This window comes from Opisthocomus hoazin, chromosome 4 (assembly GCF_030867145.1).
Source record: "Opisthocomus hoazin isolate bOpiHoa1 chromosome 4, bOpiHoa1.hap1, whole genome shotgun sequence".
In the NCBI taxonomy this organism is placed as follows: domain Eukaryota; kingdom Metazoa; phylum Chordata; class Aves; order Opisthocomiformes; family Opisthocomidae; genus Opisthocomus; species Opisthocomus hoazin.
The window spans coordinates 38,087,083-38,111,070 of NC_134417.1; the positions used below are offsets into that span (position 1 = coordinate 38,087,083).

A 23,988-nucleotide genomic window follows, 5' to 3' on the forward strand; every position below is an offset into this window, starting at 1 on the left:
TTTTGTTTAAGAAAAATCTTGCAGCTCTTAGTGTAGCTGGAAGACTGAAATCTGAACACTGCTACAGATTTCCTTACAGATTATGAAATCAAAACTTGAATCTTAGAAAACGGGCTCTCACCCTGTTTCTCTTAAAGCTGCATTCCCTTTAAACAAGATCTTTTTCCCTTCAACTTCCACCTATAGGATCATGTGAAATAAGGAAATGCTCCGTTTCTATTATGGTTTGTCTCAAGTCACAAATGAAAATAATTAAAAGGAACTCCTTCAGGAGAGCAGCCCCTCTAAACCCAGAATGTCACTATGTGCCACATAGTGCGGCTCCAGCTCAGACACCTATCAACATCTATCACTCAAGCACGCGCCTCAACAACTCTGCTCCCTTTTCTGATTAGAGATCAGAGTTGCTTGAGTTGGCTTACAGGGTGTCATCCTTTTGAATGACAGATGTCTACACTGGAGTGCCACTCTTGCTCCTTTTGTTTTGATTGTGAAAGGTTACGCTTATCTGGCACAATTTAGACTATTTAAAAATAAATAAAAATTCAAAAGGTAACTTCTCGTTGGCAGGCTTTAGAAGCAAGATTTCATTTCTAATTTAAATTCCAAAAACATTAGCTCCATGTGCAGTACCTTTGGTAGCCTTTGTTTACTCAGTCCAGAGGGTTTTCTATGGGAATGTTTCAGCTCTCTTCAGCTAGCTTTATCTTTACCATGTAAAATGATAACTTTTCAGTTTAATCCAGCCTTAGAAAAAGCATATGAGACACATCAGCACCTAACGCAATAAATGTTAACAAACTACTCCAAGAAAATGACCCCCCCTCTATTTTTTTTTTTACATTAGAGGCCACGGATAAAAAGAAAACATAAAATGTCTGCAACTTGCATAAAATAAGTTCGTTGTTGACAGAAGTTTTGAGGACTGACACTGTCATTCTGGTAACCAGTTGCAATGGGAGCAGAGGGCTTTACGCCTGCACGCTCCAAGCTACTCCTTCATACTTACAAGAAAATCGAGCGAACAAAAAAAAAAAAAAAACCAGAAAAAAAAAGAACGGGGGGAGATTGCTCTTCCGGACAACATGGTAGCAGTGAAATGAAATACCTAGACAGACTTACCGAAGAGCTTGCTGGGAGTGTCCTCGCTGTCATTTGATTCCACAGGCGCAAGCAGGGGCTCATTCAGCTCGTTGTCTGAAGTAGCTGCCTTGTCCTCACCTCTCAACTCTGCATTCATTTCACTCCGCAGTGACAGCAAGGGCTTACTGACTTGTCCAGCTATCATTGGATCCTAGGATGGGGGGGGAAAAAAGAGTGAGGGGAAAAAAAAAAAGTGGCAGCTTTGGTGTGCGTATACTCTGTCTTCCACTCCCTCTCTCACAGACACACACACACACACACACACTCTCTCTCTCTCTCTCTCTCTTATCTCTGGCTGCTCCTGCTGTTATTGCTGGCTGCAGTCAAGTGAAGAGCTATTACAGATCCAATGAGTTTTCCATTACTCCCCACCCTATTAAAGCTCAACTAGCATGTGAGAGATTCAGGATGCTTTGGAGAAAAACTTCTATGAAAGCAACATAACCAACACAGCTTTAATTGTGGGATGTGCTTTTTTGTGTGTGTATGTTTTTACACCTCACGCTGTCCTTAACGTAGTAAGAAAAGAAATTCCTGTATGCTCCAACGCCACGAAAGAGGAGCGCCCTGTGAGCGCTCCATAGCGATTTAAAGAGGCATCCTCAGCTGTACAACATTAACAAAATCAAATACACAGTTTCTAGCATTCTAGCATTTCTATGAAAATACACAGCAGCAAATAGCCATTTCATTACGTATATTCAACAGAGATACAGATTTCTTCTAACATTCCTGTCTTTGGGATATTATGCTCCAAAAGTCCATAAACACACACAAACACACATTTTTCTTTTGAAAATAAAAACCACAGAAGCCATTTTTTAAAAGATAAAATTAGTGAAGATACTTACACACACAGTTTGCAATTATTCTTGTGTTTGCGACATTATATTCCCCGTAAAACTTTACACATATAAATACACACATTTAAATGTTTTCTTCATGATTTGGATCTGTTTTATCTTCTGCTCATTGAGGACATTTGGGGGTCAGGCATTATTTCCAAGCACACTCTATTATTCCGTTTGCAAATTAATAGGCATAATATCATGACAACACAGAAATCAGAGTAAAAAAAACTAAAAAAAAAGGAGAGGAACAAGTGACCTTGTTGCGCTCTCTGGCAGCTATTTATTGCAAAGTTCATGCCTAAATGGTTCTTATGCAGAGAACAGGTGACCAGCGAGCAAGTAGGTTGGTTAGCATGTTCCCTCTGTCCCGTCCTCACATTGGTCGATGTTTGCCTATGGGTTTTTTAATGTATTCATGTCTGAAAAGTGAATTTGATATGACACATGATAATCTATGAAAATGTTAATCAATACAAATAGTTTAAGCTGTCATCAAATGCACTTCTTTAGTCAATACTCATATCGCTGAAAACAATGTCACTGTCACCAGGGCTTAATTTGCACAGCACTTAAATATTGGACTCTGTGCATCAATGCACTCCTCTTCAAATACTGTATGTAAACACATTTTCTCCCTATTTAAGGCTGAAGCACTCAGCACGCATTTAGCTGAGCCGAATCCTCCCTTTTGAATACCTTGATAGGTCCACTGGAGGGCAAAATTAATACTTAATTGAATCTCACAGTCATCAAAATAATCAATACTTTTTTATTATTTATTCTTTACAGTCTGTTGACTGTTTCAAACCTCTGAGGGAATGGTGGAAAGGATTCATGGCTTTGAAACACTGTCATTTAACAAGGTAATTTTCAGTGGGCATTAGGGGTTGTGAAACATATAATAAAACAAAAATGGTGGCTTATAATAGGAAGAAAGAAAAGAATTATATTTCTGCCATCTAACAAAACAGGATAAATAAAAAAGCAAGTGCGAGAGGGAGCGGGAGAAAGGAGGGGGGAGAAGGAGAGAAAGACTGGCTTTTGAAGGGTTTTATCATATCAAGAGCAGAGCTGAGCTTTCATAATGCTGACATTTCTCATCCTGACAATCCTAAACAAGTGGAAAGGATGAGATCGCAGATATCATCTTTCATCACATTCCCCAGCTTAAGAACCAACATGACAGCTTCTCTCCCCTTTACACTGTTAATTACTAAATAAAATACTGCTCTCTGTCAGCATTAGATTATTGCAGATAGCAACCACAAATGTTACTCCATTGTTTTGTTTTGCCTTTTTTTAAAACAAACAAACAAAAAAAAGTGATACCTACCTTGAACCCTTCAGAAAATAAATTAGGCTTGTGTCTACATATTGTAAATATATGAAACATAATCAATTTAATCAATATGGTCAATCCATGTTATTGTCAGGCTAAATTGCTGGTGATTTATTAACATTTCATTTACTGTATTTATTAGCCAGCAACAATCTGAACATTTCTTAGATGTTTCTGGGGAGGAAACAGAAGTTAACAGATTTCTCTTGCAGATGCTGTAAAAACACTCTGACTTGTTTGTCTTGACATTCATATTGCATTATGGACAATCACTTAATGAGGCAAAAATTTTGTCTGTTTGCTTTCATATACTAAATAATGAATTTTAGCAGATTTTGCAGCTAAAGGTCACCGTGAACAACAGCAGTGTTTCAAAGTCTGGGCTGCTGCCCTCAGTTTCAGCTGTTCAAAACTAAAATCAAGAGTTGTTCCGTAACAAATGAGAAGCAGGACAAAATTTGCCCCTTTTCATGAAGATATTTTGGGGACGGAACTAATCCGGCCCACAGAGCTACACTGCTCATCTGAGGACTAACAGCAATTTAATGGAGGATACCAAATCAGCACGATTCTAGATTAAAGTCTCAGCTGCCAAATTTTGAAGTTGAATATATGAAAAATGGGAGGAAGAATAATGTAGCAAATGTGACAGCAGTGGGAGAAACCTCAGTCCTTAGATGTTAGTGAATTCACTGCAGCTTCAATGGGGCCAGGTTTTTACCTGTTATGTGCATCAATAATTCGGCCTCATCTGGAGTATTTTGTTCATTTCTGGTTAGCCCATCTAAGACAGATACATCAGAAAGAGCTGTGCGGTAAAAATGATAAAGAGATCGAAAGGATCGGGAATGTTTACAGAAAAAAGTGAATAAGAACGAGCATGATCAAAGTATACAAAATAATAAATGGCAGGAAGAACACGTAGATCAGGAACTATTCACCCTACTTCATCTGAGAAGAAAACAGGCCTCTACTGAAATGGAGAAGTCGTAAATATAATAATAAAAAATACTTTTCCAAACAGTAAGCGGTAACAACCTGTGGAACTCACTGCTGCAAGATACCAGAGACTGCACTGCACTAAGCGTCAACATAGTCACTCGCATGGCTGGGCAGACTCCTAGCAGTGAATTTAAAACAGCTTTGCCAACACAGAGCCAAGGACTATGAAAACTGAAATAATATAGACTGCTGCCCCCTTCCCTGAGACAGTACCAGAACCTGTAGTTAACCCCCAGGGCAGCTCGCTCTGTCAGGTGGTGAATGAATGACAACTTTCTCTATAAGCAGATAGATTAGATACTGTCTAAAATTCTAGTCTACATGAAGACTAAATAAATCACTTAAATGATGAGTTGAGGGAAGGTTTGTTTCCTTCTAAAACATACTTCTGAAAAATGGACATTTTTTAACTTTAGGTTGTCTCCAGGCCTTCAATTGCTTTCCGCATTTAAGTATGTGTCACTTCTGCAGTGGATTATGTGTGATTAAAAAACTATTATTTTTACAAAAAGTATAATAAATTCTAATTCCAGTGTGCAGCAAGTAGCCTAGTGTGCAAAATCCCTTGGGGACCTCAGGGGATGTTCCGATATTTCCCAGCGGCGTCCCCGAAAAAAACCCTCTGGAGTAGTTGCTACACCAGCTGCAGGCCTAGCAGCCACCTTTCTCCTCCTCTGCCTGCCTACAAAGTCCCCAGCCCAGAGAGGACCCACGGCATTGGAGAGGATGCATCGAGGCAGGCAATTGCATGCGCATCTTTTGCGGTAGTCCCATCAGGATCTGTTCTCCCCACTGCCCTGGGTGTCTGTGGGCCTGACACTCAGCGTTTGCTTTTGGGGAAGGTGTTAAAGGTCAGGTTACACTTTGCACTGTAAAACTGAATCTTCCTTTGACCCACAGCCACGCAGAGGTTTTAGCTCTTCATATGCAAAAATGAAATGTCTAAGAATGCCTAAAAAACAGCAAGATGAACTTTGTAAAAAGGGTTTATACACTTTAAGTAAGAGGCAAGGGTACATAAAAGGGATCTAATGCTTCAGAATTTCAGATGACATAACCACAAAAGCAAAGTTCTAGTTACATGAGAGCTAAGGAATTACAATCCCCTTATTCAAAATATACCTGTATATACCGTATACATAGTGACAAATTTTACACGCATCTCTTGTGGATACTCATATAACTTGTCATGTATTTCTTGTCCAACTAGCACTGGTGTTTCCAGACTTGCCTGTTTCCTATGAGATTTTTCTGACAGTTTCGTGCAGTGAGTGGTCCTCCCTGCTGAGTGTCTCCCTTAAGGGTGGCTTCTACCTGCTGTAATTCAGTTGCAATACCTGCTACATCTCTGTTCAGCTCTACCACCCCCCGACGACTAAAACAAGCTGTTGGGCTTAATTGAAACAGTAAAAATCATGAGGATTTGCAAATGCAAATTATAGTTCTGGTTACACACCCTCTTTTAAAAGCCAAAACCTTTACCTTTTTCTTATCTGCAGCACTGTATGAAATACAGGACAACATTTATCACTGTGTTAAAAGCTTTGTCTCTGCACTTTAAGGGTAAAAGTGCAGTTTCCAAGCAAAACTATTTAGTAATCAAATACAGATTTTAAAGGAAACTATATGGGTTTTGTGCGAAATATGCCTTAGGCAGAAGTCTAAAAATATGAGAATGAACTGCTTTTATCCTTAATGTAGGATTTGGGTGATAATAGGGCTTTATAAAGGCTTCCTTTAGCCACTGGTCCAAGTTTGTACTTACTGCAGCATAAACATCATTTGTCTGAATTTAATTACTTTTTAAAATTTTAATTAGGAGAAAAAGTAAGATCCATTGTTTGCTTTTTAATTTGCCCTTCGTTTGACACTACTTTGCACAGGCTTTATTTCTCTAGTTTAGAGCTACTTGAAATTCATTTTCTGATCTTTTTCAAAATATGAAAAAAATTCTACTCCCCCCTCCAGGATTCTGATCTTGCATAGACTTTTATTTGGGACTTACACAATGCATATGTTTGAGAGCAAACACTCCAATTATACTACCTATAAACATAAAATTTACACTGTATATACATGACTAATGACTACACCAAAAAATACTCAAATTGTAGCTTTTTAATATTGTTAATTAAGACACATCACCATCATAAACTTGGATAAAGATTTTCTAAGACGTAACTTAGTTTATAGTTTTTCAGTGAGAAATACATGAAAAAGACTCTACTGAGAATGGATTGGATTTGTTTTGTGTCAAATACCAGTGAAATTTAGGATTACCTTTCTCCCTTGGTCCTTTTATGAACTAGTCCTTCTTACTTCATCTTACTGCTTCTAGAGGTATTAAATTTTTTCTCCCCATAAATGAAGATTTCTCACAACCAACCTTCTTTGATTCTTTTTACTTTAAACATTGTTTTATCTGCTGTCACTAATGTGCTAATATTTCCATCCCAATCTATCCATAGTCTGGTTTATGCAAACTACTTCGAATCAACCTTTTGTTCCCCACTAGCCTCTACCCATTGCTGCCTGCTGGCTGTCACTTCCCCAGAAAAGTTACAGAGAGAAAATCTTCTCATTTTCTTCACAGCCACCTGTACCACCATCCTTAGATGGATGTTTCTATAAGCAAAACAAACAAGACTGCTGATATATGATCACTGATCTCCTTTCACAGCTTTGATCTTGTACTTCTATTTACTGCATTACCTATTTACTTATATTACCTATATTACTCATATTTAACTTACTAAAATCTTCAGTATTGCCTCTCCTTCCTCTTACAGCAAAAAGCTGATATATACGAAGCTCTTCTCACTCAGTACGAGTATTATCACCCAAATCAGTCTCCACTTTTCTTCAGCTAGAATGGTATTTATTCTCCTCATTAAAATCTCTGTAACAGAAAAGATAATTCTTTTCTTCTTCCTTTTCTCAATACTAGCGTGGCTTTGGACATTGTGTTTTTCCGGTGATACTCATCTTCACATCTAGTGTCCAGGTTGCAGTTAAAACAGAGGAATTTCTAATTAAAAATAACATAGCTAACTAACTGACCAGTTGCCTAATTATACTCATGTTATTAGTAGTACTGAACTTGAATTAACAATTTAATTTGGAAATTTAGACAGACTATCCTTGTCCATGGTGCTTTCTTTCACTTAAATATTCTTCTCAGGTTAGGCAGTAATGGTAGGATGGTCTCCTTCATTTATTTACTTAAAATTAAGTCCTATGCAAATTGAAATGGTTAGTGCTGGTGAGTACAACATAGCTTCCGACAGAAATAGGGGTTTTCAGAAACTCATGGAGGTTTTAACTGTAGTTTTAGGAACCTTAAAGTTGAACAAATGAAACTTTTTTTTTTAGCTAAGTTTTATGTGGCAATGTCCCTTGAATTGCTGTGTCTTGAGACTGAGATACCGCAACGTGTTTTCAAAACACACAAAAAAACGCTTACTAAAAGTATTCATCCCCTGCAACAGTTTTCCCTAACGAAAACGTTGCACATATTTCTTACACCTATGGAGAGAGAGCTGAAAGGTTCACAAGAGCAGTCCTAGTCACTTTGCTGCTCAGGTTGCTCTGCACATGCTGGCTAGAGGCTGCGGGATGGGAATACGCACACAGCAGCTGCACAGTAGTAAATGGTTATGTCACCATTTATTTTATAATCAGCTTGGGTTTATTGCTATAAATGTATCCCAGCAGTCATGCTGGGTGTTTCAGACAGGAAAGAAAGGCAAAGGGTGTTGGTTTCACCACAGAAAAAGTGAGGAACAACTATACCATTGTAGGAAACTGATGCATCTGTGGTCCAGAAAAACCATTTCTGGAAACAGCTGGGAAAGAGACTAGCATGTATGAATCCAGACTTTGTGTTTTCCCTAACTCACATGACACCTAGGAATCACTAACACCAGAGTACACACAGCATAGAAGCTTTACTCTAAATGTTGCTTTCAACTCTTGGAGTTGACCTTAACGCTTCTGATCCAATTATTAATCTGATTTAAGAATCATTCTACTCTTCTCGTTGCAAACCATTTCATCTTCAGAGTTCTCTACTACATACACGGTGAAGCTATATAAAACTTCCCTCTATTACTTAGGATAGCAATAGATGTAATTTTGGCCTTGGCCCCATTATAATGATGCCCTGTTTAAATGACATTCTGGCTTACTGGAAGGGAGTTAGTTCATTTGTGAACATGTAGCAGGAGTTTGTATGCATACAGAGGTCAAGAGCCAGAAAAGCTACTATTCTGGGAAGCTACCATGCTCCTCAAAACACGATAGGTAATAGTGCATAGCCACCAAGAGAAATAACAAGCCTTGAGAGTGGCAAGAGAAAGCAGCCTGCTTCTAATTAAAGATACTTGCAGACACACAAAAGCTGACCCTATTTTTGAGAAACCAGAAGATCAGGCCCTACAGATCGTGACAGGACAAAGGCAGAATGGGCAGGAACATTTTTGACTGGGGCCACAATGGTGGAATAAGCCTTCAAGAGACTTTCCCACTCATTTCATTGAATTATTTAGGTTGGAGAAGACCTTTAAGATCATCAAATCAAGAGATTTCCTACTGTTCTGCCATCTGGTCTCCCGAAAGAAGGAGATGATGTAAGAGAGCAATTAAATCTGAAATCAGAAGATGGTTTCTATCAGGAGTAAGACTCTGACACAGTTTGTTCATAGAAGTAGTGGATGATTCCCACCGTTCTGTCAGTTTTATTCTGCAGGGAGTCATGTCAAACAAAAGAAACCATCCAGAAAATAATAAGCCTGTAAGAATAACTAGGATTTTCTAAAATTTGTGTACTGTGGGGCCCTTACCTGAGGACTTGAAAAAATTTCCATTACTAAGAGGAAGACATCATCTTCCATTTAAAAACAAACAAAAAAAACCCCAACACATTTCTATAAAGGTTTTCATAAATCTTAGGGAAAAAATACCATTCTACCCTAATGTAATAAACACATATTGTAGCTGTCTAAAGGATCTTTGCTATGGAAACAAAAACTTCTCATTCATCCTGAAAATGATTTCACATTGGGTTGTTTTAGTCTCCACACTGACAAGATCCTTCTAGAATCTACAGAATCCCCTTATCAACATAATCCTTCTGCTCTCTATGAGGAAGAATAGGCCATAAATTGCCTCTTCGGAACTAAGAAACACGATAAAATATTCCTTAGGATATAGGATACTCTGAGTTACTTTTTCCTAGGTGACAGATCGCTAATCAGAATTTCCAGCACAAAGCATTCAAATGATATTAATTTGTCCTATTAAAAATTTAAATATGGTGTTATATAGAGTTTCTCTATATTGTCATTTGTCAAGCTTTGTCTACCATGCACACACCAGAAACTACTTTGGGGCAAATAATATCAAAGCCAGAATTCAGTTAAAATTACTTTCTTTTAAAAATCAACACATCCAGAACCGCAACAAAACCAAACTTACAGTAACTTTTGAACATTGATTATATATGAGACAAACTGGGCCAGGCAGCGTAGAAGGGACTCACAGCAATTGAGAGAGACTCTCTACTTCTCTTAGTTAAACAAAAACTTGATTTAACATAACATCTCAGGATTTGCAAGTTGTAAAACAAAGAAACCATTAACTTCGATTTTTGAAAAATCAGAGCATGGATTAAACAGTAACCTAGCTGAGCAGTTGATTCTATTACTTGCATTTGATCTAGGAAAACCCAAATCAAGATCTGTCTGTAGTGCACCATGCACTTGGTGAAATCAGGAAAGTCACTTCCTATTTCAGGACAGATCTTCCTTGGCTCTCACCAGAAATTCTAAAGACACACAAAGCAACAGCTTGAAAGCAAATTTGTTGAAACACAGACAAATCAGTTTTAGTGCAATGAAGCAAAATTTTTCTAGTAAAAACTTTTTTTTCCTACTGAAAACATTTTTGCTGAAGATTTTTGAAGTACTTCTAATCTAATTCTAGTTTCATACAAATCTTGGTTTGAATGACACTTTTAAAAATAGTTACAATGTAAACCAGTTCAGAAATTTGGTAGATATTTTTGTGAACCTTTAAAAATCCTTTATAAATAAGGATATAATACTTAAACAAAAAACCACACTAGGCAAGTCAGGATTTCTCCAGAATATTACAATCAAAAATTGCTGGAAAAATCTTAATTTCAATATCAAACGTTCTTTGTCAGCTTGAGGCAAGTGAGGTGAGTCTGCCTTGAATTCTTCATCCTAAACAAGACTGAAGGCTTCCAAAATCCGAATCCAAACTTTGGACAGCTCAGACTTGATTTTATATATTATATGATTAACAAGGCAGTCAGGTCTTATGGGTGCCCCTCGTGGTGCTTGCCTTAATACAGCATACTCGAATTCTAGTGACAAGTATGGTAAATCAGTTCTTTCACTGGCATTTCTACTAATACCATACCTTCTAAGGACGGACCCTCAGGTTTCCTGTTTTCTACTCTAAACATAGAATAAAATAGCGATAATGCCCATTTAATGAATAAACTTAGAGCTTCACCTAAACTGAGCCTCACAGACTAAAATGCTATTTTCTTTTTCCAGATACTAGAACATGCACTGCCGTAAAATGTGCAGCTCCCAGGTTAAGAGTAAGAATCCCAAATAGTTTTCCTATGCTTATCCTATGTTGTGCTCATCTGACAGCAAAACCTGCTGTTATAACTGCTAAACATACTTAATGGTGCCACAAACACTACAGATCAATAATGTTATGTTTTTTATATTTTCCAAGCCTTTCCCACTGATAAATGAGTGCAATTTTTTTTAATCATTACAGAGTATCCTCAGGGTTACTTTTCTTCATACCAGGTCTTCATCAACACCTGGGTACCATATCTTTTTTTCACATTGTAGATTACAATATATTAATTTCTAATTATGTGTATTCCAAATTCAGCATGCCTCTAGCTATCACATAGCCTCACGCTTCTAATGAAATTTGCATAAGGACTTGGTTATCTTCAAGAACTTGAAGCCCAAAGGGTGCTTCACCTTTTTGTCAATGGCCTTAATCTGCTGGAATCTTCAAGTATACTTAAACTCCCAATGTTTCCTTCATTATGCTAGAGCAGGATATGCCACGCCACACACAGTAACAGTATTATGTGTTGGACATTTAGGAGGATCACTGCAATTCAGAGCAGTGTAACAGCAGCTTTTCTGCTTAATGCCTTACAAGAGGAAAACAGCATAACACTTACTGATCATTTTAGCAGCAATTACAGTAACTGGATTATCAATAAACAATGAATGAAGCATTTCTCAGATCTGCTAGTATTTTTCCTACACGGACAATTCCATTCTTTATTAGATATTGTTTGGTTTGGGTTTGTGTTTTTGCTTGGGTTTTTTTTGTTTCATTGGATTTTGTTGGTTTTTTTAAACAAAAAAATCTGCTGTGCAATGATTTGCCATTGGCTCCCTATTGTTTCTTAAGGAAACTCCTTCTAAACAAACAATATTATAAGACAGAAAACCTGATCAGAGCATAAAACAAAACACACAACTACAGCAACACTTTGTAGCTTGCACCTGTTATTTGCAAACTGGCCAGCATCACCGGGCTGCTCAATTTCATCCCCAAAGAGTAATTATCACTGCTCTGCTTAGAGAGCACAGTCCCAGTGCCATTGATTCCCTTCTGCTTCAACCACAGAAAAATCCTTCCAAAGATCATGATATTTTTTTATCGCATACATGTGTATATGTATTATATACACATATAAAAAAGTTTTTAGCAGTCCTGATTCTCTTCCCAATGAAGCCATTTGGATTGCTGCCATCTACTTCAACAGGGACAAGCATGTACACCATTTGCTGCATGAAAAGTCACTGAGATCTATGCAAGGGCCCTGATCTTGTCACTGAAACAGATAACAAAACTTCAGCAGGTATCCCTAAATCTAGTTTAGTTGTTTCAAAAAAGCATAGGTCAACATAAACAATCTCATCGTATTATTGGTCTCAAATTACTTTTCAACCTGCTACAAACTTTATGTTACTTTTAAAAAACAATTAATACATGTAGTTTTTGAACACAAGAGTTTCTTTCAAATGATTATTTAGAGACATGGCATAATTTGCAAGGTTTTTTGCAATATGTAAGATGATGCAAAGCAGGCACAACCAATGCACAAACATGGATGCCATTACAAAATCTGCTTTTGGAGACACTAGCATACCAAAAATTAATATAAAAAAGCCATTAATAACATCAGAGTGATAAAAAGCTTACAAAACCAAAGCAATAAAATGCAGAATATAAGAGTTTTGATCACAGTCTCACATTATTTATTCACTGCAAGTTATTTTCATGCATCATTCCAAATGGAAATTAACATTGTGTTTGGTATACATATATTTGGAAAAAAAAAGCATCTTTGCTTTTTACTTTTAAGAAAAAACTAATTCCTATGTCCATATTTATCAGTAGTTTTCTGAACCTAGAAGCTATTTGTGTTTACAGTTTGTATGTGCAAAGACAAAGAGCCACTTGGGTTTCCTGCAGCAAGCTTGAGTATAGTCGTACAGCTGTGAGTGTATACCAGTGTTCAAACCATCTTCAGCCTCCCCATTAGTCCTCCTCTTTAATACAGAGAAAAAAAAAAAAAAAAAAGAGCTTTTATTTTGTAGGAGGGGAAGTTTGCCACCACGTGGTTAGAATAGGAGGGCTGGCACCTTGGAGGCTGTTTTGCCAGTGAACCTCTATGCACTGCTGGCCAAATCACCTAATAGTCTGCTTAACCAAATTGCAGGAGAGAGCGCTGGGCAAAGGTGTCTATTTTGACTTTTCAGCATTCCTGTGAAAGTGTGCAAAGTAATCTACTCTATCCCCACAGAGCTGCTACTGAACTCTTTCTTGATCTATGCTTTTCTAGGGTTTAATAACATGTAACTTGAAGTTTCATAAAACCCCACTTTCCTCAAGCAATACTTATCAAATTTTAATGATATTTACTGTTAGGACACTTTCCACTGTATTTAAATGGCCTATTCTTAATTTTATCCCATTACTTCCATTTATTCCTGTTGCTAACCTACTCCTTTGATGATTTACCTGCTTCAGATATCCGTAGATACCTATTTTCTCAAGTGTTGAGCAAATAATCAAGCTATGCATATTTAACCAATTTAATCATTACATCAACAAAAATCTGTCTCTCCTATTTCTTAACCTGGTGGCTCTTCTGATCCATTTCAGAGCTGCTGCAGGTCTTGGTTGTGCCTGGGAAACCCAACACTGGGGCAACTTCAAGGGTCTTCTAGAAGCAAAAGATGCTTTGTCCTTGCTCTCTTGCTATGCTCCAGTACAATGCGTGCCCTCCATACTCCCAGCATAAAGATCGCAAGAGGAATTAGGAAAGCAGATCTTCATTACAGAGAAGGGAGACAAGGAAGTAAAGCCCTGTAAAGCAGAAGTGGAGCAGAGCTCATCTCCACTGCTATCAGACTCTATCCTTGTTGCTCTTCCTTTTCTTCCACAGCCGGAACTAGCACTGCTATTTCCTCAGTAATATTCCCTTTCCAAGAAGTTATTAATGTGACATTCAAAACAACTCTCCTTAAAATCCCAGTACATGGTTCTTAGTCCTTAACCTACTGGGATTTGCTTCCAGCACATTTATTCCTGGTTTAAGTGGTTACAGCAGTTGCTCCCTCCTGAAGATTTGCACTATTGTGGTGAGTTGACCCTGGCCAGCAGCCAAGCACCCACACAGCTGCTCGCTCAGTCCCCTGTCCCACAGGGTGGTGAGAAAACAGAAGGAACAAGAGACTTGTGGATCAATATAAAGACAGTTTGACAGAGGCATCATAAGATGCATGCACAAGCAAAACAAAATACGGATTTTTTTCCACCGCTTCCCATTGGCAGACAGATGTCCAGCCAATTCCAGGGCAGCAAGGCCTCAGTACGCATAACAGCTACGTGGGAAGACACATGCCGTAACCACAGACGTCCCCATTTCCTCCTTCTTTCCCCTGGCTTTAATGCTGAACACCACATCATATGGTATGGAATATCCTTTTGATCAGTTGGGGTCAGTTGTCCTGGCTACGTCCTCTCCCAACATCTTGCTCACCTCTAGTACAGACACTGTGCAAGCACTGCTCCATGACAGCCAAAACACTGGTGTGTTACCAGCACGGTTTTAGTCACAAATCCAAAACACAGCATCATACATGCTGCTATGAAGCAAGTTACCTCCAGCCAGCCAGCCCCCGTACAACAGTTCAGATCTACAATTTAGGAAAACAAGTGGAGCAACCACATGTCTGTGACATTCCTTGATCTCCCTTTTCACACAGCCAGGCAGCTCTGCTCAGCTCGCAGGCCTGACCATCCCAGCTTGCGTGCTTTCTCTGGAGCCAAACACGGTCTCCTTTCTACCACCTGACGCTAACCCAACACACTGGCCTGTCTAGTGCTGAACAGAAATCTTGGCATAATGAAAGTATAAGCAAAGAGACTTAGGCAAATACAAAATAAGTAAAACTGGCTACACTTGGGGTGAGTAAAACCAGTGACCTAAACCATCCCCTTTTTTGCTTGTATGCATTTTAGACCAAATTATTATTCATGAATTTAAATCAACTTTCTCACTTTTACCCACATTTACTTCATCCATTTATTTCTTGGGTTATTTAAGTATTTCTCAGACCTATACTATCTGAATGCTTAATCATGTCCATTGATCTCTGTGTTTCTCCGCAGCCTAGAGTGTCCTCAGAATTTGTGTGCATATTAAAATGTTTTCTTTGGCCATAAAATCAAGTGGGTGGGCAATTACTTCAATGTGACACCTTATATAAGCTTACCATCATGCCTTCACTTTCAACGTTGTAAGTCAATGAAATTATATTGTAGCCATTGACAACACATACAATTTTGCCTGTTTGATATCCCATTACTCCAATAGCAGCCACAAAGCTTTTGGAAAAAGCTCTTTTTCCCTAAGAACCTGTTACAATTTTTGCACTCGCAAGTAGGGCATATTCGCAGGGAGCACAATAACGCCACCTAAGTGACTATCACAAAGTATTTGCCTGTTTCCAAGAGAATGTAAAGTAATACACCCACATGCCTATACATAGAATTATCAGTAAAAGATGACCAACACTCCTATACAGAATCAAATCACTCACACAAACAATTGATTCAGCTGTGCAGTAAAAATAGCAAAAGCATTAAATATTCTCAGACTAGATACTTTTCTAGGACATGGGATCAGTTGTGTAGCACCAGGACACACGCACAGATCCTCCCTATAAAGCATGCAAAACTCTAGCAGAAAAGAGAAACTGTAACCTCTACATAAGTAATACTATTTGTACAGTTCTACCAGCACTTCCCAAACTTCCCTCTTCTGCTCATCTTTCAGCTTCAAATCCAAATATACACAACCAAATTTCCGTTAGGCTCAAAACTACCTCTTCATGTGGGAAGCCTAGAAACTTGCAAATCTTGAAGTCTGAAGGGAATATACTTCAAGAAAAAAAAAAAAAAAGAAAGAAAAAAAAAAGAGTAATTCGACTTTAAGAGGACTACGAGGATTAAGCACAGAATATCACTTTCATTATATTCTAAGGCCCAATGCTGTATGGAACTCAAGTTAATAAAATAAGGAGAAAATCTAAATCCACAATGATCCAAAAAGATAGACGGCTTTTCAGTTTTGTAGGATCATATATTAAATGCAAAGAAACATTGAATACTGTTCCACGTATCAGTTAAAGAAAAGCTACTCAGGGGCTATGCTATAACCCACTTAGATTAATCAGCAACTCACCAGGGATCGAGGTGCATTAACACAAATTGCATGCTTAAGTAGCAATTCCCTGGACTTTATCACAGCAAAATCTGCCTTATGTCGTAGTTTAAAGCCTGTATGATTTTAGGAGTCTCACACGGCCACACGCACAATCCTTTACTCGGAGAACTGTTGCCAGCTCTACATCACTCCCCAGCCGGATTCCAGCACGGCAACTGAGCGTAAGTAGTAATGGGAGGAGAAGGACAGATGATCTAACAGTACAAACAGTTGGTCAAATTGCCGGGCTTGTTTTCTGAGGAAGACATCTAGCTGCAGACTTCCACGGTTTTTCATTCTGTTTTTTGCAGACATCAGGAATCAGGAAAAAGTGAACAAATACACACTTATTACGAGACACTGTTAAATGAAAATTCTTTAATTTCCACCCTTCTCCCTCACAACAACTAGCACAGTTAAGTAATGCTTTCAAAAGTACCTAGACACACAGTTCAAATGATGTCAAAGTGATTTGGAACACCATAGACAAAGAAGATGCACGACACTGAGAAGTAACAACACAAGTGTACTTACACTGGGCTTCAAACCCCAGTTTTTAGGGGTCTTATGTTACCTCCCTGTGCAGTCACTCCATCTGCAAGATTTCTTTCTCCTAGATGACCTAGCGTCTGTACACATCTTTAAGGGTCTTCAATGAAAAGATGACAACATAGTGAAAAGGACTAGAAGAAGCCCAGCCAGATATGTTAAATTTATTGCAACAGAGGAACTGAACTGCTATGATGAAAACAAAGTCATGTTTATGCCGTGGTTAAATAATGGCTTTAAGATATGTCATGTATCTATATCTGAAGGGTATAAACTGGTCCTTGACGCATGTAACCCTGCACTAAATATACATACTGGAATCAATGGGACCACTTATACAATCAGATTTTGTAAGGCTGGAGTGCAGCAGTGGGGCAAACTGCTTAAAGGTAATCACAGAGCTAAGCAGGAGGAAAAGGATGAAAATGGCATTGAAATACATATAATGGGCATTGGGGTGGGGGGGGACACAGGACAGGACACCAAACAGAAAAGCAAGTGCTTAGACTACAACCTTATCCTGAAAAGGTAAGTAGAAAAAGCTCTTCCGTTCATGGTATTTGAAGTTCTACTTGACAGAGAAACAGAGAACACCGGAGTGCACAGTCACACGTGGTTATGGTGTCTTCTAAGCTAGATGACCAAACGTCTTTTACGTCAAACTAGCTGCAAGTCAGAGAAATACTTTTTGCACTGTTATCCAGCAAAAAATTTTAAACCACTGCACTGATAATGAAAGTAAAAATGAGATAACATATGGTTTTGTGTTTACTTTCTCTCCAAAAGTCTTCCCCAAGTTTGCTGGGTTTCCCTTTAAATGCTGTCTCTATAGACTCAGCCTAGGATCTCAGTATCAAAGTGGGTTCCGTCCTGCCTCATATACCACATTAACATCATTAATAAGTTATGACCTTGGTAACACCTATTCTAATCCTATTGCCTTCAACAGGGTTCTCTGAGTGTAATTTAGCTCTTCATTTAAGGAATGAAATTGCAAAGGCATTCTAGAAAGTGGAGCACAATTTATAACACTGCTGATGACAATGCACAGCAGAGTCCCTTTTAGTCTCCCAGTGTCCCAGATACAACAGTAGTAAAATCTGATTTTGCTTAGTATGCCTGCTCTGCATGCATGTTTACACTGATGTGATACTTCTAACACAGAACTATAATGTGCACAGATGTTATTTAGAAAACAATTTTACTTTGACTATGAGCATAACAATTATATAATTACACAGCAGAGTCCTATTTTTGGCTCCCTGGACTGCTTCAAATCCCATTGCTTTGGCGTGCAACATTTATTTGCAAGGAAAAAAAAATGCCAGATACATTACAAAGTCCAAAGAGAAAAACTTACACTAAACTTGGGGAAAAATTGTCAGACAGTTCCTGTTTTCAGCTCATGAATACCAATGCTGAATATCTTTATATAATGTGAAAATATTTAAAATGTTAGAGCTTAAGTCTACTGAAAGAAATTAGCTGTAAAACATATTATAACTGAGTATAGCTAGTCTATGTGAGAGAAATTCCTATTTTGTCAATTTTTGGAGAGCATTCAGATCAGATACCGTAATAACACCCAATTAAAAAAATAGAAGCTCCTGAAAATACTGAACAGTTGTAACTGATCATTAGATTGGAGGAAGGGACTCAAAACCTTGAAAAAAACGCAGCTCAAAAGGAAGTTTTCTGTAGGTCTTCATCTGTGCATGGAGACTCAAGCCTTGAGGCTTCACTTCTTGTGCCAAATTTTGAGAGCTCAATGTAAAGGCAAACCATACCAGAGGTGTGAGTGAAGATTAGATAAATTTACCAGACATGTACTTTCTAATAGAAAGCTGGAGGGATTCTGACCTGTTCGTGGTGACCGTACTGCCATCCAGAGGTAGGCTGCTGCTCAAGAGCAAGCGAAGCCATGTCCAACTGGCACAGAGCAAAGACCTCCCTTCAGCCCACATGGGAGACTCCAGTTTTCAGAAAGCTGTACAACTGATAGAGCAGTTTAGTTCTGCAAGGGCATGAGGTTTATCTACTGTTTTGCACCATTGCGAAGCATGGATCTGTTGCAGAATAGCCTCCAAGCAGGTTTTACTGGCTTAGTACCAGCAGTCTCATTTTTCAGGACAGTTAAATACATGCACACAAAGCTTTGTGGGCACAAAGTATTGTTGGCCAAAAAAACCAAAACAAACAAACAAAAAAAACCAGCAGCATAGGAATAAGGAGGGGTGGGCTTTTATAAAAATGTTCAGGACAGCCTGAGATATATTTTTGGACGGTAGCCTGAAGAGACACAGAAGTCTTACTGAGCCTGACCAAGCTATCTGGTTCATGGAGAACTTCCTAGGAAGTAGTACCGGCATTCATACATTTCCTTTCCAGCTTTCCTGTGGTGAACATTTCACTTTATTAGGGGAAGGCAAAAGGTGGAGGACAGATTCCCTGTCTTTTTACTTCATTCAACAATTTGAAGGAACTCAGAGATAAAATGTGAGGGATCATTTAGACCATAGGAGGAAGCAGGAATAAGGCAGGATAAGGAAAGTGAGCTACTTATCAGTTGGTGACTGTAGACCAAAACCTGACCTATGAAATACATTCTGTGGTTGTACCTGGTACCAATAAGTGAGGGGTGGCTAAGTAGCTTATTTATCTAAATGAATACAAGTGCATTCTTACCTCTTGACCTAAACTGAGAATAAACTGTCATTGCGATAAACATACAGTGTTGAAATATGCAGTAAGGTATCTAACAGTTTAATATTAATGATCAAAAAATGCAAAGTTATTAAGTACTTTCCTACCTTCTTAATATAGAGTTTTGCATGCTTGGAATTCTTAAAACTGAAACACTGATTTTAGGTTTAATTTAAAAGGTAAAATGGAAAGATGTGTCTGATGAAATAAACAAGCACAAGTCACAAAAGACATTCCCGCTCCATGCAGTGCATTAAGTTGTAAGCATCTTATTCTGTAGAATGGAGGTCTGACATAAGATATCTATACTACCACCAATAGTCTATAGACTCTTAGCATAAGAGGTGTATCAAATGGCTCGTATATATATAGCAAAGGGCATTGAAATAATTACTTGGAATCCAAACATGATTACGCACATATACAATTACTTCCTGTCCTCGGAAAGAAATCTTTTGTCTCCATGCTACCCACAGCCAATGCCACTGAAGACTCTGGAGAGATGGAGAAAGAACTCACTCTGGATGAGGACAATCAATCAAAATCTTCTCTGGAACCAGAACTGCTATTATAACAGATCAATAAAAGCTACCTGTTGATCTACAACAGTAGTATCATGAAGCTGTCTACTCAAAATGAATACATATATGCGTATTAACCACTGCATGTGTGTATGTGTTTATTTAAATATTAATTCTAAATAAATTTCAGAGATTTGTTTTTATTAATGCACGCACATACATAAGCGGACATTGACCAGAACCCTCTTACTGCTCTATCAGCCTGAAATTCTGCAAGAGAAAGAAACAGAGAAGTCAAATATTAATGGAAAGTGGGATTTTCCTTGCAATAGCCTCAATAAATATGTCGGTCGGGGGAAAAAATAGGTCAAAAATAGAAAGCTTATCACTCCAATATCAAAGAAAAGGATGTTTGTGTCAAATCTATTGGAGAAATTGCCATGAATGGTTCATGTGCGTGAAAATATGATCCTTGTAATGCTGCTAAGATCAGTGAGACCTCGGATGCTACGTTAAATAAGAGCTGGTTGCAGAAGCTAAAAAAGTCCATGGGAAGCTTTAATTTACATATCTGTTTTCCTGGTATTTTAAAATGGGTAGGAGAGGAAAGTGTAAAAAATTGCTTTTCAGGATGGTTCATTAATTAGTATAAAAAGGAATGTATATTAGTGTGAATATTAAGGCAGAGCCCTTATAAATGACATTCAGCATTTTCCCAGTGTGCAAAATTTTTCATTTGAACTCATCTGTTTCCTCAGTTTTGGATCATTTGTACTTCTTCTCCCTGTGGCCCAGCTCCCGCTGTTGTATACGCAGTTCATCTTCCACCCTTTCCTAAAACACTCAGAAGGATAAAGTACAATGAAATATACAGTACCTTTAAACTGGAGAATCAGAAAAACACCTTTTTATTAGCCTCAAATGTGAGGTCTGCTCAGCGAAGTGAGCACTAATTCAGCACCTAGTTCTGCAGCAGTCCTCACACAGAAATGCTGTTGCCTCTGCTCTGGATTCTGCAAGCAGGTTTTTCACCATAAACCTCAAAAAACTTTTTCACGAGTGGAGATTTGGGAACTTGATCCTGTTGCGGTTGGCTGTAACAACCAGCAGATCTCTCTGGGGAGGCCAAAGCAGACTGCATATGCTTAACTCCAAGAAAGTACCTTGAAGGGCAGCAGTCATTGCGTCCACAGCAAAACATCTAATTTCACTCTCAGTGAGAAGCATTCTATGCCTGCTGTCCCCAAAAGACAGACACCTCAATATTGGCTAAAAAACCAGCCTGTTGTGCTACAAAGTGACAACTGAATTTGTATGTGCCATGGTTTATCACCTTCCAGTGTTTGCAGCCAAAGAGAAGGAAAGAAATATACTGATAACCAAGGTGTGTCCAAAGAAAGTGTTACAGATGTTGTGGTATTTTCTTCTCCTCCCTTTTTCTGTACCGCCTTCTGGTTTATTTTAGATTTCACAGGGAATCTTGTGGCTCATTGTGCTATTGTTTGAGTTTTATATAATCTACCTGCAATTGCTTACTCTTCCCATTATTTGCCAGAGAAGTGTTTTACAATGGAACATGGTTACTGCAATGGGCTTTTATTGCCAGTATCTTCATATGGAAAATTCAGCTAATACATTTCCTTCTATGCTTTATCAAAAAGTCTTAGCTGGAAAATGTTTAACACATCCTAAGAATGCAACGCTAAGGACCATTAAGAGAGGATGTCGAGGTGGAGAATGTTTTTCTTTTTTCTTTTTAATCAGAATAATATAAACTGAAGTGTTCTTACCCAGGGCATACATGAAAACACAAATAAATCATTTCAGGTGAGCATAAATTCTGGTTGAATTGTAAATGACCCTGCTAACAGAAATTAGATTGTGGCGGAAGCTTAAGTTCTCTTCTTTGCACCTACTCTTCTTTGGGGCATTTTTCAGATTCTGGCAAATAAATTTAGATCTGAGCTGCAGAAAGTCTACGATTTCTAAAGCTCTTCTCACAAACCTTGAATTACTTTATTTTTAAGATGTTGAAATTAAAAAGACTGTCAAGGCCTTTGCTTGTTTCTCTGTTTTGGGATTGTTTCATACCTGTGTTGAGGGAATAATTTGGGTTTATTTACTGTCACTAAAAAGGCCATTTTTAATAATAGATTGAAAAATACAGGGGGCTGGGTTTGCTGCTTCCCCTTTTCCTCCCTCATAGCCTCTGGTGCACATTTACCTATGCAGTGATGTAGGATAAACAGTCCTTCAGACTGAATACTTAAATTTTTGAAATGGAAGCTCAGAAAATGCAGGATGCAATCTACTGAAAGAGGATTGTTGGGGAGGAAGGGTGTTAGCTGTTTTCTTTTCACTTTTTAAAAACAACCAATCAGATCATTTAAATCCCAGATTTAAGTGGCTTTCTCATTCACAAAGTGCAGTCCAATAGCTGACTTCCTCTGAAATTGAAAAGGTGTCAGGACCTATGTGTGTTAGAGCAGTGTAAATTTGGAACAACTCAATTGACTGCAAAGCAGTTAAAATCATATATATCAATGATCAGAAATTGGCCTGTAACATGCTTTAATTTCTTAACCGTTTCACATGTGTGATAAATCTCCTCCATATCAGTCAATTATTTGCTGTTGCCAGTGTTACAGCTATGTCAGACCCACTAATCACATTCTTCCTGATTGCTTTTCTCATCCTAGAGAGATAACTGTACACAATAAAGGCAAAACAACAGATGATCTTTCAGCTGCCTGAAAACTTTAAGGAGAAAATTATCAAAGCAATTCTGTCCCAAGTATCCACTTGCTACTCAAAAGAATGAAGCTTCTTCATGAAAGACATTTACGAATTTGTTTTCAGCCATAGAAATGTGCATCGTTTCCGAAGAAATTAAGGAATTTGCTATAATGTGTGTAAAGGAGTAAGGAATTAATAGTAGAAAGTATATTTTATAGAACAGCTAAATCCCACATGATTTTTAACCAAATGTTTCAGTAATTCTCTAAGCATATTTTAACAGTTATCTAAATGCCAGGCAATTACAACTCTACAGAAACAGAATAAAAACTCAGTGTAATTAACATTCAAAGTAGCTGCTAATTTGTCCATTTATTTGCAGCTCATGCAACTTCATAATAGAGTTTGCCAGACTAACCTGTTTAGATATACACCCCTTGTGCCAGCAGAGTTTTTAAAACAAACAATACATTTATAATGCATCTTTCTCTCAACCTGCTAAAGCTGAGCAAAACCACATTTGAAGCTCTGAGACTCGCACCCAGCAGTGTCCACTTTAAATAGAAAAATCTCATTGATTGCACGAAACTCAGGTCTCATTTTTGTCCATCGATTCCCCTGGTGACCTTCTGCAGCATCAAAGCCCAGAGCGAACCCAATCTGACCCTGACTTTATGTGCATTATTATATTGAGAGACAGGAGCTACTTACAGTCCATGCCATTGTCTCCGTAGATATGTAATAAAGTATTCTAGAACTGCTCCTGCAGAGAACACTTCATGCACTCGGCATTTCCTTTTCTCTGTCTGTCGCTCTCTCTCTCTCCCCTCCAATCTTAAAATTCTTCTCTTTGCTGTGCCGAATGCTCCCCCCCCCTTGCAGTGGACAGCTCAAATGAGCAACTTCAGACTTTGACTAATACTCACATAACTCTCAGTAAACAACATCCTTCACGCAGATCTATAACTAATAATAATGCTCTTTATTAAGCTCTCCTGTGAAACAATATGTCTAATAAAAGCTGCTCTCCATGCTGTTTTAATTATAATAAATCACCTTCATTATGATGCATACTTCAATATAACATACCTAATGCTTAGCTACCTAGGATACTACAATAATGAGGACAGAGAGTATACACATCTTGAAGAAAGTTATTTACACACACTGAAAAATTCCACAGTACCCTACTGCTTTGCAACATGAATTTCAACAACTTTTATCTTACCTTACTGTTCATAACATCACAGCTGAGAAGAAACCCCCCCCTGAAAAATGCTGTTTACACAAATA

General features: G+C 38.1%; 1 protein-coding gene across 1 annotated transcript in view; it reads right to left on the reverse strand.

The window, feature by feature from the left end:
- The window catches only part of POU6F2 (POU class 6 homeobox 2), a 318,779-nt gene that overhangs the window by 257,515 nt on the left and 37,276 nt on the right, over positions 1 to 23,988 (reverse strand). The window contains exon 2 of the mRNA XM_009943048.2: positions 1,123 to 1,294. Within this exon, the coding sequence (XP_009941350.2) occupies positions 1,123 to 1,294 (172 nt within the window). The remainder of the gene's footprint in view (positions 1 to 1,122; positions 1,295 to 23,988) is intronic.